A 15,618-nucleotide genomic window follows, 5' to 3' on the forward strand; every position below is an offset into this window, starting at 1 on the left:
CCCCGTATCTACCCCAGCGCTTAGAACAGTGCTCTGCACATAGTAAGCGCTTAACAAATACCAACAATATTATTATTAACTGATTGATTATCAGTAGACAGATTTATTGAGTACCCACTTGGTGTTTGGTTAAGACGCCTCCCCTGACCAAGCCATCCTTTCCTCTTCTCCCACTCCCTCCTGCGTGGCCCTGACTTGCTCATCTCATACATGCTCCCTCCCAGCCCCACAGCACTTATGTCCATATCTATTTATTTATTTCTATTAACGCCCGTCTCCCCCTCCAGACTGTAAACTCGTTGAGGGAACGCGTCTCTTATGTTGTCATCTCCTACCCTCCCCGGCGCTTAGTACCGGGCCCCGCGTACAGTAAGCGCTGGATGAACGTGATCGGGCGAATGACTGGATCCCGAGCGCTTATTACAGTGGTAATAAGCACAAGGTAAGCGCCCAATAAATAGGATCGACTGACTGGTGAGTGCAGAAGTACCCAGCACCACGTGCCCTGCCCACACGAAGTTTATTCCACAGGCCGCAGGGAACGGAAAGGGAGAGGGAGTCTTTAAATGTCCCTGTAACATTTTTGCGGGTGGCTTTGTGAACTCCAAACCCGGCCGGGGACCCGAGGTGCCACCGGGCCCGGCCGGGAGAGGGGCTCCTGACCTCACCCCCTCCCCAACACCTTGTTTACAAGCCCCTAATTGCCTCGTTAATACCTCATTATTGCCAAAGACTTGAGGAAGACCCCGGCTTAGAAACGGGCCGGGGCAAATAGACGGGCCTTTGTAGCCTGCTGCTGCCAATTAAAGCAGAGGCCTGTTTCCGGTGAGTGTGCGGCTGCGAACAGCTTCCAGGGGGAAAAGAAATGGGGCTTTAATTTCCATTATAAATGTAATTGATCGCAGCCCCCCGCCTTGAGGAAGAGAGGCAGGCCACCTTAAAGGGGCAGAGTGGAGGGGTCGGGGTGGGGGAGAGCATGGGAAAGCGTCGCGGCTTAGCGGCCGGGGCTAAGGGGGCCTGGGAATCAGAAGGACCTGGGTTCTAATCCTCCGTCCGCCACTTGTCCGCTATGTGACCCCGGGAGAGTCACCTCGCTTCTCTGGGCACCAGTCCCCTCACCTCTAAAATGTGGACGAAGACTGTGAGCCCCACGGGGGACGACCTGATGACCTGGTATCTGCCCCAGCGCTTAGAACAGTGCCTGGCACAGAGTAAGCGCTTAACCAATACCATTAAAATAAAAAAAGGGGGGAGAGTGAGAGGAAATAGTGGGGGTTTCCTTGGAAACTGCTCCGCCAGGACACCTCCCCAGATTGGGGTCTCACTTCCCCACCTCGGTTCCCCCACTGCTCCTTCAGCACTTCCACACCCATCAATCAGTGGTATTTACTGAGCACTTACTGTGTGCGGAGAACTGTACTAAGCGCTTAGGAAAGTACAGTATAACAGAGCTGGGGGCGCCGCCCTGCTCACCCGGGCAGGGATTGTCTCTATCTGTTGCCGAATTGTACATGCCAAGCGCTTAGTACAGTGCTCTGCACATAGTAAGCGCTCAATAAATACTATTGAATGAATGAATGGACTGGAAGCTCCTCCAGGGCAGGGACTATTAACTCTGTTGTGCTCTTCCCAAGCACTCAGTACAGGATTCTGTATTTAGTTGACCCTTAGTAGATAATGTTTATTTCTTCCTCCCCGACCCCAGTAGAGGAAGGCTCGTGAAGCCGCCTCCTCACGCGTGCTCCTAGAAATAATAATAATGTTGGTATTTGTTAAGCGCTTGCTATGTGCCAGGCACTGTTCTAAGCGCTGGGGTAGGTACAGGGTCATCAGGTGGTCCCACGTGAGGCTCACAGTCTTCATCCTCATTTTACAGATGAGGGAACTGAAGCACAGAGAAGTGAAGTGACTTAGCCAAAGTCACACAGCTGACCAGTGACGGAGCCGGAATTAGAACCCATGACCTCTGACTCCTAAGCCCGTGCTCTTTCCACCGCGCCACGCCACTTCTGGGCGTCCCATCTCCCCGCCCTGTCCCCACCAGGGCAGTTATGGCAGGGACACGGTCCCTCTAGACTGTAAAGTTGTGGGCAGGGCCCGGCCCCTACCAATTTTCTAATCCCGGCTCCGCCTCGCGTCTGCTGCGTGAACCTGGGCGAGTCGCTTCGCTTCTCTGTGCCTCAGTTGCCTCATCTGTCAAATGGGGATGAAGACTGGGAGCCCCATGTGGGTTAGGGATCGTGTCCATCCCATACCTTGTATCTACCCCAGCGCTTCAAACAGTGCCTGGCGCGTAGTAAGCGGTTTTGAGAGAAGCAGCGTGGCTCCGTGGAAAGAGCACGGGTTGGGGAGTCAGAGGTCATGGGTTCGAATCCCAGCTCTGCCAATTGTTAGCTGGGTGACTGTGGGCAAGTCACTTCACTGGGCCTCAGTGACCTCATCTGTGAAACGGGGATTAACTGTGAGCCTGGGGGGGGGGAACAACCTGATGCCCTGTATCTCCCCCAGCGCTTAGAATAGTGCTCTGCACATAGTAAGCGCTTAACAAATACCAACATCATTATTATTATTATTATTAAGCTTGTTACGGGCAGGGAACGGGCCCGCTAATTCTGATGTAGTCTCCCAAGCGCTTAGTACAGTGCTCTGCAGAGAGTAAGCACTCAGTGAATACCATCGATGAATACGTACCACAGTGATTATTATATTGTTCTCTCCCAAGTCACAGAAAGGGCTCAATAAATACGATTGACCGACTGACTGATGGGCACTCTGGGCCGGTGCGATATTGCTGGGGCCGCCATCCGGCCGTCTGATGTGGAATCCCGGCCGGTCCGTGACGAAGCCAGAGGCGCCCGGGCGGGTCCGGCTGACCCAGCTGTAGAGGAGGCCGGATGGCGGGGCCGTGGCTCCCGTCCACCGGGCTCCGTCTGACCTCCTCCCACCCGAAGGATGCGCCGGCCTTCTGGATTCGTTTTTCCGCTTCCTTGTTTATCACTGTGTGCTGCCTTGGTAACAAATCCTGGGACGGAGTTTAGCTCAGGGTGGCCAAGATAGGGGCAGTGTGGCCTAGAGGAAAGAACCCAGGGCTGGGAGCCAGGAGACCGGGCTTCCCCTCCAGGCTCTGCCCCTGGCTAGTCCTTGGGAGAGTCACTTAACTTTGGGGTATCGGTTCAACACTTCCTACCTGCCAGGCGCTGTACTAGATACCAGGTCATCCGGTCGGACACAGTCCCTGCCCCACACGGGGCTCACAGTTTTCCTCCCCATTTTACAGATGAGGGAACTGAGGCACAGAGAAGTGACTCGCTGGCCTTTTCCTAGCTTCTGCTTTCTCGTTTGTACAATGGGGAGAATATCAGACAGTGAATCCAACTACCGCTCTTAGGCCGTGAGCCCCGATAGGGACATTCATTCAATCGTATTTATTGAGCACTTACTGTGTGCACAGCACTGTACCAAGTGCTTGGAAAGTACAATTCAGCCACAAATAGAGACAACCTGATTCCGCTGTATCTTTCCCAGCGCTTAGAGCAGCGCATGGCACAGAGTAAGCGCTTAACAAATACCAACATTATTCTTCTCGGGGCCTCAGTTCCCTCATCTCTAAAACGGGGATGAAGCCTGTGAGCCCCACATGGGACAACCTGATTCTCCCGCATCTCTCCCACTGCTTAGAACAGTGCATGGTACATAGTAAGCGCTTAACAGATCCCAACATTATTGTTATTATCATTATTATTATTATTATTCTTGGGGCCTCAGTTCCCTCATGTCTAAAACGGGGATGAAGCCTGTGAGCCCCACATGGGACAACCTGATTCTCCCGCATCTCTCCCACCGCTTAGAACAGTGCATGGTACATAGTAAGCGCTTAACAGATCCCAACATTACTATTATTATCATTATTATTATTCTCTGGGCCTCAGTCCCCTCATATGTAAGATGGGGATGAAGCCTGCGAGCCCCACAGGGGACAACCTGATGCCTTTGGATCTCCCCCAGCGCTTAGAACAGTGCATGGCACGTAGTGCTTAACAAATGCCATTATTATTATATAATATATAATGATCTTGGCTCAGTGGAAAGAGCACGGGCTTTGGAGTCAGAGGTCATGGGTTCGAATCCCGGCCCCGCCACTGGTCAGCTGTGTGACTGTGGGCAAGTCGTTTAACTTCTCTGGGCCTCAGTGACCTCATCTGTAAAATGGGGATGAAGACTGTGAGCCCCACGTGGGACAACCTGATTCCCTTGTGTCTACCCCAGCGCTTAGAACAGTGCTCGGCACATAGTAAGCGCTTAACAAATACCAACATTATTATTAATCGGGAATCCGGGTTCGGCGGCCCCCCCCCGCTCCCGGGCGCCCCCTGGCGGCGCGGCGCGGCGCGGTCCCTGCGCCCTCTGCCGGTCGGAGCGGGGATGGCGGGATTAAAAAAAAAAAAGGAAAAGTTGATCCCGGGGATGGAAGTTGGGAAAAGTTTGCAGAGTTGGAAAGCGAAGGCGATCCGGCGGCCCGCCCTCCCTCGTCCTCCTCCTCCTCCTCCTCCTCCTCCCCCGTGCGCGCGCACGTGTGTGTGAGGGTGTGTGCGCGCCGCGCTGACACGCTGACATGCATCTGGGCGGGAGGCGCCTCCCGGCCCGTGCAGAGCGGAGCTCCCCTGGCCGCTGAGCTCCCGGCTCCCTCTTCCTCCTCCCGCTCCCGCTCCTGCTCCCGGTGGTGGCGGTGGTCGGGTCCGGCGGGTGATGGCGGCCCCCGGGCAGCGGCCGGACGGCGCCGCCCCGCCCCGCCCGCCGCCGCCGCGGACCCTTTAAACGTCGGGGAGCCCCCGGCCCGGCCCGGCCCGTCCCGTCCCGTCCCTTCCCGTCCCCTCCCCCCAGGACCGGCCGCCCAGGGCCCCTCCGCTCCTCCGGCCCCTTCCTCGGCCGCTCCGGCCCCCGGCGGGTGAGGATGCGTGGGCTGGGGGTTGTGGCGGGGGCGGCGGCGCTGCTCGGAGCCGTCGCCCTGCACTGCGCCCTGGCCCGGACCCGCCCCCGCCCCCGGACCCCGGCCGACCCCCTGCCGGGGGCGCCCTGCCAGCTGCCGGGATCGGTGAGACACCCCTCCCCTCCCCCCGACCCCCATCCCATTACCCCCCATCCCATTATCCCCCACCTACCCACCCCCCGCGACCCCCGGGACCCCCAGCCGCGAGTGCCCGCGGGGGGAAGGGGGTGTGACATCCATCCCATCCCACCCCACCCATTCCATCCCACCCCACCCATTCCATCCCACCCATCCCATCCATCCCATCCCATCCCATCCATCCATCCCACCCACCCATCCCATCCACCCCATCCACCATCCATCCCATCTATCTCCCCCGTTTAGACTGTAAACCCATCACTGGGCAGGGATTGTCTCTATCTGTTGCCAAATTGTTCATTCCAAGCGCTTAGTACAGTGCTCTGCACACAGTAAGCACTCAGTACTATTGAATAAATGAATGAATCCATCCCATGCACCCATCCATTTCATCGTATGTATTCAATCGTATTTATTGAGTGCTTACTATGTGCCAAAGACTGTATTCAGTAGTATTTATTGAGCGCTTACTATGGACTGAGCGCTGGACTAAGCGCTTGGAATGTACAATTCAACTGTATGTATGTAGTGCTTACTGCATGCTCAACACTGGACTAGGCGCTTGAGCCCGTCATGGGGCAGGGATTGTCTCCATCTGTTGCCGAATTGTATATCCCAAGCGCTTAGTACAGTGCTCTGCACATAGTAAGCGCTCAATAAATACTACTGAATGAATGAAAGGTCACGTAGCGGACAAGTGGCAGAGCCGGGATTAGAACCCACGTCCTCTGACTCCCAAGCCTGTGCTCTCTCCAGTATGTCACGCTCCTTCTCCCGCGAGAACGATGGGGACAGACGCAGCCCCCGTCCCCATGGGGCCCGCCGCCTAAGCCCGGGGAGACGGGGAATTTCATCCCCATTTCCCAGACGAGGAAACTCAGGCCCAGAGAGGTTAAAGGACTTGCCCGTGATAACCCGGCGGGCGAGAGTCCGAGCCGGGATTAGAACCCGGGTCTCTTGGCCCTGGGCCCTCCCCACCGGGCCGATCCGCTCCCCAGGAGCCAGTCAAAACGACAGCGTCGGCTCGGCGCCCGCTGTGGGCCGAGCACCGTGCTTGGGGCCCGGGGCGGATATGGGACGATCTGATGGGATACAGACCTCGTTCCCTACGGGACTCCCAGTGGGAGAGAGGGGACTGGGGGGATGTGATCCCCAGTCTCCAGAGGGGGAAACCGAGGCCCAGAGACGTTCGGCAACCAGGACGAGAACCCGGGTCTCCGGGGTCCCCTTTCCCCCCCTCCCCTCGACCCCCCTTCCCCCCCCGCCGGCTATTTCTCGCCTCTCACCGCTCCCCTCCCTCCTTCACCCCGCCCTGTCCCCACAGCAGGACGACCTGAACTCATTCCTCTGGACCGTCCGCCGGGACCCCCCCGCCTACCTGTTTGGGACCATCCACGTGCCCTACACCCGCGTCTGGGACTTCATCCCGGACAACTCCAAGGCGGCCTTCGCGGCCAGCGCCCGCGTCTACTTCGAGCTGGACCTCACGGACCCGTTCACCATCTCGGCCCTGGCCAGCTGCCAGCTGCTGCCGCCCGGGGAGAACCTGCAGGGCCTGCTGCCCCGCGAGCTCTACCACCGCCTCAAGCGCCACCTGGACTACGTCCGGTTCATGATGCCCGCCTGGGTCACCCCGGACCAGCGGGGCCGCGGCCTCTACCCCGACTACCTCTTCAACGCCATCGCCGGCAACTGGGAGCGCAAGAGGCCCGTGTGGGTCATGCTCATGGTCAACTCGCTGACGGAGGCGGACGTGCGGTCCCGGGGGGTGCCCGTGCTGGACCTGTTCCTGGCCCAGGAGGCCGAGCGCCTGAAGAAGCGGACCGGGGCGGTGGAGAGGGTGGAAGAGCAGTGTCTGCCGCTCAACGGCCTCAACATCTCCCAGGTGGGGCCGGCCGGGGCGGCGCGACCGGGGAGGGGGACGGGGGCAGACGCCTCGGGTGGGAGACGGGGCCCGTAGGCCCGCCGAGGCTGCTCAGAGGGGCAGAATCCCCCCGGGCTGGGGAAAGATACCCCTAGATCCACTAATGGCCGTCCTCGGGTCAGCATTAGACTCCCCCAGGCAGGGGGGTAGCGTGAGAGAGTTTCCCCTGGGCCTCTGCCATTAGCAAATCGGGCTGTAAACTCGTTGTGGGTAGGGAACGCGTCTGTTATATTGTCCTCCCCCAAGTGCTTAGTACAGTGCTCCGCACACACAGTAAGGGCTCATCTGCCGTCAGTCGATCGTATTTACGGTAAGCGCTCAATAAATACGATTGACTAAGGGAGAGGGAGGACTGGTATTCAATCCCCGTGTGACAGGTGAGGAAACTGAGGCCCCGAGAAGGGAAGAGGCTTATCCGACGTCACGACAGCTTGCGGGTGACAGAGCCGACGTTAGGAGCTGGGTCCTCTGATTGCCGGGCCTGGGCTCTCTCCACTGGACCATGCATGATATTCCCTTTACCCAGTTGTTGGTGAGGAAAGATACTTTTTCCCTCCAAACCTAGCGGCGAAAAGAGGAGGGGGTTTCCTGGGGGAGCCAGGCCGCCGTCCTCCCCGGGACCTGCTGCTGCCTTGGCTCTCAACGGAGCGCAGACCTGTTTGAGCAGACCGCAAGGCGCCAGCCACAGCAAAGAGATAAGCAATCCATCGGGGCTATTTATTGAACGCTTACTGTGTTTAGAGCACTGTTCTGAGCGCTTGGGAGAGCTCAATACAACTAAGTCGGTGGACACGATCCCTCCCCACCAGAAGCTTACAGTCTAGAGGGGGAGACAGATATTAAAATCGGTCTCAGAGAGGGGAAAGAGCAGAGTATAAGGAGATGGAGAAAAATACTGTGGTGTCAGGAGTGAGCACCAAAGTGCTCGGAGGGGACACAGACCAAGCGATTAGGAGATGAGGAAATGGGGAAATACAGTGGGGAAATGGGGGATTAGAGAAGGCCTCTCTGGGGAGATGTGATTTTTAGGTGGGCTTTGAAGGTGGGGAGAGCAGTGGTCTGTCAGGTGAAGGGGGAGGGAGTTCCCGGCCAGAGGGAGGCTGTGGGAGAGGGGTCGGTGGCGAAGTAGATCGAGGGACGGTGAGTAGGTTGGTGTCAGAGGAGTGGAGCGTGAGGGTCGTGCTGTAGTAGGAGAGTGGCGAGGTAAGGTAGGAGGAGACGACCGACAGTGGGGAGTTTCTCTTTGACTCGGAGGTTGGGTGGGCAGCCACTGGAGGCTTTTGAGGAGTGGGGAGACGTGGACTGAGCGCCTGTTGTAGAAAAATGATCCCGGCAGCCGAGTGAAATATGGACCGGAGAGGGGAGAGGCTGGAGGCTGGAGGACCGAGGCGGGAGATGATAAGCGGCGTCCTATGGTCACCTCATCCCGTCGGTCTAGATAGGCTGGCACTGGGCAGGGCCTGTGTCCACTCCCTTGCAAGGCCCTGTCTGTTCCCGGGAGGCCGCGGCCAAGGGCCGGGTGACCCCCTTCTCCTCAACCTCCGGTCCCCGGTGGTGGCGGGGTGGAGGCGGTTTTGCTGCTCTGAGGCTAGGCCTTGTCTCCCTCGCCCCGTACCATCGATTCAGACCCTCGGGGCCATCGTTCTGGCAGCTCCCCAAACTCCTGCGTCCATCCGGGCAGAGGAGTGGATCTCCCTCTGCTAGCGGACCTTCTCAGCTGGCCACTCTGTTGCCCTCCAGGCTGTGGGCTGCGGTCGGGGGCTCCGGGCCCAAGCCCCCAGGACTTAAACGTTGCAGGGCCACGGCTGGTAGAGGGAGGGGCCTGCTTCCTTAAAGTGGATGGTTCCTGCCTCCTTCCTCCCATCCCGCTTGGAGACCCTCTCCCGGGGCTCCCAGAGGGGCTGGGATCCCACCCAACCAAGCCCTCGCTGAGGGACACCCCCACCCCTGCCCCTCCACCCTATGGCGAGGAACAACCAGCCCCTCCGCCCCCGCTGTTGTTGTGCTAATGCTGTGTGGAGGGAGGAAACCGACCAGAAATGAAAGTCACAGGTTCGGCAGCCTGGTCTGTGAAAGGGTGTGAGTGAGTGTGTGTGTGTGTGTGTGAGAGGGAGAGAGTGTGCGTGTGCAGTTTGATGTGCACATCTGTGATACATTATTGTCCCAAAATATCTGCTAAGGGCATTAGATTTTTTGACTTTTACTTGGTTTTAGCGTTTCTGTTGTTGCAAAATATTTTTGGAGGGGGGACGGGAGGAGGGGATCCTAAAATAGAGCCTTTCTCCCCGGGAAGGCCCGGGCGTTCCGGGGCCGGGGCTGCGGGCCAGAGGCCGCGGCCGGGGCCGGGGAGGGGGGAGGGACGGACCCCGTGGGCCAGACTCCAGGAGGCCACAGAGACCACATTCCCCTGGGTCTCGGTCCTGCCACTTCCGAGTGCCAAGTTCCCCACTCGTCTGTGGAGGCCGGCCAGTGTGGAGGTTGGGGAGGCCGTGGGACCTTGGGCCCCGCTGTGGAAAACTGCGCCCTCCCCACTGCACTTCGACTTCACTCCCGTCCAAACCCGCAGGTCCCGCTGGGGGGTTCGGAGGAGGCAGGGACGCAGGGAGGTGCCGGGGGAGAGGCGGTGGGCCGGGCAGTGGGACCACAACCCCTGGCCTTCCCGGCCACCGGTCTCCCGGGGCCGCCTGGCCTGCCCACCGCCAGCTGCCGTCCCGCCTGGCCCGTGGATCGCTCAGTACCGTTCGCGTTCTCTCGTCCCTACCCCTCGTGTTCTCGCTTGCTCTCTCTTTTTAAAAAATGGTATTTATTAAGCGTTTACCGTGTGCCAGGCTCTGTACTAAGCACTGGAATAGAGAAGCAGCCTGGTGTAGTGGATGGAGCCCGGGCCTGGGAGTCAGAAGGTCAGGGGTTCTAATCCCGGCTCCTCCACTTGTCCGCCGTGTGACCTTGAGCAAGTCACTTCACTTATGGGCCTCAGTTACCTCATCTGTAAAATGGGGATTGAGACTGTGAGCCCCGCCGGGGGACGAGGGACTATGTCCAACCTGATTTGCTTGTATCCACTCCAGCGCTTAATACAGTGCTTGACACATAGTAAGAGTTTAACAAATACCACAATTATTATTATTACAATCGAATCCTGATCTTTCTGACTCCCAGGCCTAGGCTCTCTCCACTTGGGCTCCAGCGCTACGAGCGGGTGGGCAAGGGCGCCGCAAATGGCAAAGGGACCCAGAACCAGCACCCCGACAGATGTGGTGGCTGGGAGGGTGGATTGGGGTTTGGGGTGGGGGGGGATGGAGGGCTGCAGCCAGGGCTGGAACTCTCCCCCATCCCCTCCCTAAGGACCTGCCCCGGATCCTGGAGGGACTTTGTCATTTTAATGAAACACACAATTGTGACAATCACCACAAAAAGGCTTGAGAGAGTGGTGATGCTGAGCTAGGCTCGGGTGCTCTCATGACTTACCAGCAAGGCTTGGGAGTGGGGGCCCATGGCGGTGTGTGTGAGGAGATGATAATAATAATAATAATAATAATAATAATAATAATAATGATGGCATTTGTTAAGCGCTTACTATGTGCAAAGCACTTTTCTAAGCACTGGGGAGGATACAAGGTGATCAGATCCACGTGGGGCTCACAGTCTTCAACCCCATTTGACGGATGGGGGTCACTGAGGCCCAGAGAAGTGAAGTAACTTGCCCAAAATCACACAGCTGACAAGTGGCTGAGCCGGGATTTGAACCCTTGACCTCTGACTCCCAAGCCCGATCTCTTTCCACTGAGCCAAGCTGCTTCTACAAAGATGGAGGGGCTCAGCTTGCCCCGAGTTGGCAGCCTTCCCCTGCCCTGGGGGAGAATTGCTGCAGTTACAAACATTATCAGATGAGCTATCGATCTATGGTATTTATTATTCTAATCATCATCGTTATTAATAGTATAATGTATTAATAATAGTAATAATGATCGTGCTATTTGTTAAGCACTTACGTGTGCCAAGCACTCTACTAAGCTCTGGGGAAGATAGAAGATCCTCACTGTCCACATGGAGCTCATTTTCTAAGTAGGAGTAAGAACAGTTATCGAATCCCCACTTTGCAGATGAGGGAACTGAGGCCCAGAGAAGTGAAGCGACCTGCAGCGTGGCTCAGTGGAAAGAGCCCAGGCTGGGGAGTCAGAGGTCATGGGTTCTAATCCCGGCTCCGCCGCCTGTCAGCTGTGTGACCAAGCAAGTCACTTCACTTCTCTGTGCCTCACTTCCCTCATCTGTAAAATGGGGATGAAGACTGTGAGCCCTATGGGGGACAACCTGATGACCTTGTAGCTACCCCAGTGCTTAGAACAGTGCTTGGCACCTAGTAAGTGCTTAACAAATACCAACATTATTATTACTTGCCCCAGGTCATACAGCAGACAAGTGGCAGAGCCGGGATTGGAATCCAGATCCTCCCACTGCCAGGCCCGGGCTATTTCCACTAGGCCACAGGGCTTCTCAGCGCTTCCCGTGGGCAGAGTTATTGAGTGCTACGTGCAGTGCTTGGCACAGAGTAAGAGCTTGGGAAATACCACAGTAGTTTTTCTCATCGTTAGCACTGGGCCAGGGTCAGTCCATCTGTCCATCTTGGCATCGAAGCTGGTCTGATCCAACACCACCCAGAGGTCAAATGTCACTCAGTGATCAAACTCCGTTCAGACTGCGAGCCTGATGCTGGGCAGGGATTGTCTCTATCTGTTGCCGAATTGTACATTCCAAGCGCTCAGTACAGTGCTCTGCACTCGATAAATACGATTAAATGAGTGAATGAACACCAGTAGCCCCCACCCGAAAGTCCGGTGAGCCGAGATCTCATCAATCGATCCATCAGTAGTATTTATTCAACACCTACAGGGCGCAGAGCACTGCGCTGAGCGCTTGGGAGAGTCCGATTCCACAGAGTCGTTAGACGTGATCCCTGCCTTCGAGGAGTTTACGGTCTAGAAGGGGAGGCAGGCCCAAATATAAATTACAGACGGGGAAGCGGCAGAGTATAGGATGGACAAGAGCAGTGTGGCCTAGTGGATAGAGGAGGGGCCTGGGAGTCAGAAGGACCTGGGTTCTGATCCTGGCTCTGCCGCTTTTCTGCTGTGCGACCGTGGACAAGTCACTTCACTTCTCTGGGCCTCAGTTTCCTCATCTGTAAAATGGGGGTTAAGACTGTGAAGCCCCAGGTGGGACGGGGACTGAGTCCAACGTGATTGGCTTGTATCCGATCCACGCTTAATACAGTGCCTGGCACACAGTAAGCGCTTAACGAACAGCAGAGGAAAAAAAGAAGGGGGAGGAGGGGGTCTGCTCCCAGCCACGTGGACTCCTTCCTAGACAGGAGGCCTGGAAAGGGTTAAGGAAGGCTCCTTGACTTTTCAAAAAAAAAAAAAACCCGCCCCCTCCCCCGCCCCCATCCCTGGTTGTTATAGAGTGTAATGGAACAATAATAAAAACCCCTTTTCATCTCCATTAATTACGGAATTGGCCGCTGAAATCCACACATTCCAGGAGCCTTCCCCCTCCGCCCGCCCGCCCGCTCTCTTGGCGCTGGAAGCCTTCTCGGAGTCTCGGAGTCTCTGCAGAGACAGTCTCTCCCGACACTCTCCCTGCTGCGGCCCGGTCCAGGGGCTGGTAGACGTCCCCCTCCCCCTGGAACTCCCGAGCCCAGCGGAGGATTTCTGTTCTCCAACCAGGAATACCAGCTTGGGGAGCGCAAACAGGGGGTCCCCTCCGGGCTGGGCCCTTCCTGGTCTTCTAGACTCCGGCCCGCCTCCCGCCAGGCCTGCCAGCAGGGGATTCAGTCAGTCGTATTTGTTGAGCGCTTACTGTGTGCGGAGCACTGTACTAAGCACCCTCCATCCCCTTGAGCATCCCGGTCATCCTTCCCCGTCACACCCCAGCCTCACTCCGCCTACCCGGAGCTGCAGTCGGTGGCGTCTCCCGGGCCGGGCCTCGTCTGCCCTCCCCGCCCGCGTGGCACCCGACTTCTCGGCTGGCAGGCCGGGCAAGGCCTTGTTTGCCCTCTGTGCCTGCTACCGACCCCTCAGCTGGCGGGGTCCCCCGGATCAGATCGCGATTGCCCTTCCCGCCCGCTGGCACCGATCCCTCAGCTGGCGAGGTCCCCTGAACCGGGCCTCATGCTGTACCCACTGGGCCACGCGGTTGGCAGAAGGAAGTGGGGGAATCCAGCTACACGTGCTCGGCACAGGGCTTTTCGTTGCCCCAGCATTTCCGGCCCTCTGGCCTGGCGATGCATTTTTCTGCCCCAGATATTCCACCCGCTCCTGCAGCGGGAACTCTACCTCTCTGGATCTCGATCCCCTTGCCCCCTCCTACCTCACCTCGCTGCTCTCTTACTCCAACGCAGCCCGCACGCTTCGTTCCTCGAATGCCAGCCTTCTCGCTGTACCTCAATCCTATCTCTCCACCAATCCCTTGCCAAGTTCTGCCTCTGGCCTGGAACGCCCTCCCTCCTCATATCTGACAGCCAAGGACTCTCCCCTCCTTCGAAGTCTTATTGAAGGCCCGTCTCCTCCAAGAAGCCTTCCCTGACTAAACCCTCCTTTTCTTTTCTCCCACTGCCTTTATTCATCTCCCCTCCCAGCCCCACAACACTTATGTACGTGTCTGTATTTTCTTCTTTCTATTAATGTCTGCCTCCCCCTCTAGACTGTAAGTTCATTGTGGGCAGGGCATGTGTCTGTTATATTGTACACTCCCCAGTACTGAGTACACTGCTCTGCACACAGTAAGCGCTCAATAAATAGGATTGACTGACTGAAGCAGAGGCCCAGAGAAGTGAAGTGACTTGTCCAAGCAGACAAGTGGCGGAGCCGAGATTAGAACCCAGGTCCTCGTGACTCCAAAGCCCAGCCTCTTTCCAGTAGGCCACACTGTTCGTCTTTCTTATTTCTTAATAAGAAAGCCCTAGGTGTAAAGCCTACTTCGCTTTATTTTTCCTCATAAAAATAGCGGCAGTTTGGTGCCTGTGGCAATTTAAAAGGAAAATGGCTTTGATTTGGGGCTGAATTCTGAATTTGTACATCTCGCCCAAACCAGCCCCCAGGTTCTAATCCCGGCCGCACCAGGTGTGTGCTGTGCGACCTTGGGCAAGTCATTTCACTTCTCTGGGCCTCGGGACCTCATCCTGAAAACGGGGCTTACGACTGTGAGCCCCCATGTGGGACAGGGACTGTGTTCCGTCTGATTTGCTTGTATCCACCCCAGTGCTTAGAACAGTGGCTGGCCTTAACAAATACCACAATTATTGGTAAATCAGAAAGTGACACGACCCAGCCCTGGAGGAGGTTTCATCTGAACGGGGAGACGGACACAAAGGAGTAACCTCCTCAGTCAAGTGATTGTCATCCCTCCGCCAGAGAAGAAGGGTAGAGGAATGTCCATCTTCCCCTCTAGACTGTAATCTCGTTGTGGGCAGGGAATGTGTCTCTTATATGGTACTCTCCCAAACGTTTAGTACGCTGCTCTGTACACAGTAAGTGCACAATAAAGCTCAATAAGGTAAGTAATAATAATAATAATTTTGGTATTTGTTAAGCACTTACTATGTGCAGAGCACTGTTCTAAGCGCAGGGGGAGATACAGGGTCATCAGGTTGTCCCACGTGAGGCTCACAGTTAATCCCCATTTTACAGATGAGGTCACTGAGGCCCAGAGAAGTGAAGTGACTTGCCCACAGTCACCCAGCTGACAAGTGGCAGAGCAGGGATTCGAACCCATGATCTCTGACTCCCAAGCCCGGGCTGTTTCCACTGAGCCACGCTGCTTCTCTAAGTGCTCAATCCCCAGCTCAATCCCCAGCTGTAAAATGGGGATTAAGAATGTGAGCCCCACGTGGGGCAACCTGATCACCTTGTATCCTCCCCAGCGCTTAGAGCAGTGCTTTGCACATAGTAAGCGCTTAACAAATGCCGTCATTATTAAGAAATACGATCGAGGAAGGACGGCAGCGCCGCCTAGCGGGAAGCATCCAGAACTGGGAGTCAGGAGATCCGGGTTCTAATCCTGCTCCACCACCACCCTGCTCTGTGACCTTGGGCAAATCAGGGAACTTCTCTGGGCCTCCCGTAAAATGGGGATTCAATGCCCCTCTCTCCCTTTTTGTGCCCGGACTAGCAACTACCCCAGTGCTCGGGACAGAGTAAGCACCCAACGAAAAGCGCAATTGTTATTACTGGGGGAGAAGAAGAAAAGCCATTACAGAGCTCCTAATAGAGCCTCAAAGGGAACACATCCCTCCCGACTTCCCCCCTACATACGCACCAATTATTCCCCTCCTCAGGCCTTCCTCTCTCCCTGGCCCCAGGGCTCATGGCCCAAGCTAGAATCCCAAAGGTACAAGAGGCCAGGGGTGGGGGTCCCCACCTCTCCATCCCCTCCCCACAGCCCTTCTGGGGTTTCCTGAAAAGCTTTGCAAATGCTAAGAGGCAAGAACAAGTACTCAATAGGCAGCTTTTTCATGGTCTTTCTTAAGCACTTACTACGTGTCAAACGTTATTTTCAACTCTGGAGTACATACAAG

At 56.6% G+C, this 15,618-nt stretch overlaps 1 protein-coding gene across 1 annotated transcript in view; it reads left to right on the forward strand.

Annotated features, from left to right (window-relative positions):
* The first annotated feature begins 4,919 nt into the window (after window positions 1–4,919).
* Window positions 4,920–15,618, forward strand: part of TRABD2B (TraB domain containing 2B) — a 63,222-nt gene continuing 52,523 nt past the window's right edge. Inside the window, exons 1-2 of the mRNA XM_029083017.2 lie at window positions 4,920–5,092; window positions 6,450–7,010. Of these exons, the coding sequence (XP_028938850.1) occupies window positions 4,952–5,092; window positions 6,450–7,010 (702 nt within the window). The 5' untranslated portion in view covers window positions 4,920–4,951. The remainder of the gene's footprint in view (window positions 5,093–6,449; window positions 7,011–15,618) is intronic.

This window comes from Ornithorhynchus anatinus, chromosome 18 (genome assembly GCF_004115215.2).
Source record: "Ornithorhynchus anatinus isolate Pmale09 chromosome 18, mOrnAna1.pri.v4, whole genome shotgun sequence".
Classification (NCBI taxonomy): Eukaryota; Metazoa; Chordata; class Mammalia; order Monotremata; family Ornithorhynchidae; genus Ornithorhynchus; species Ornithorhynchus anatinus.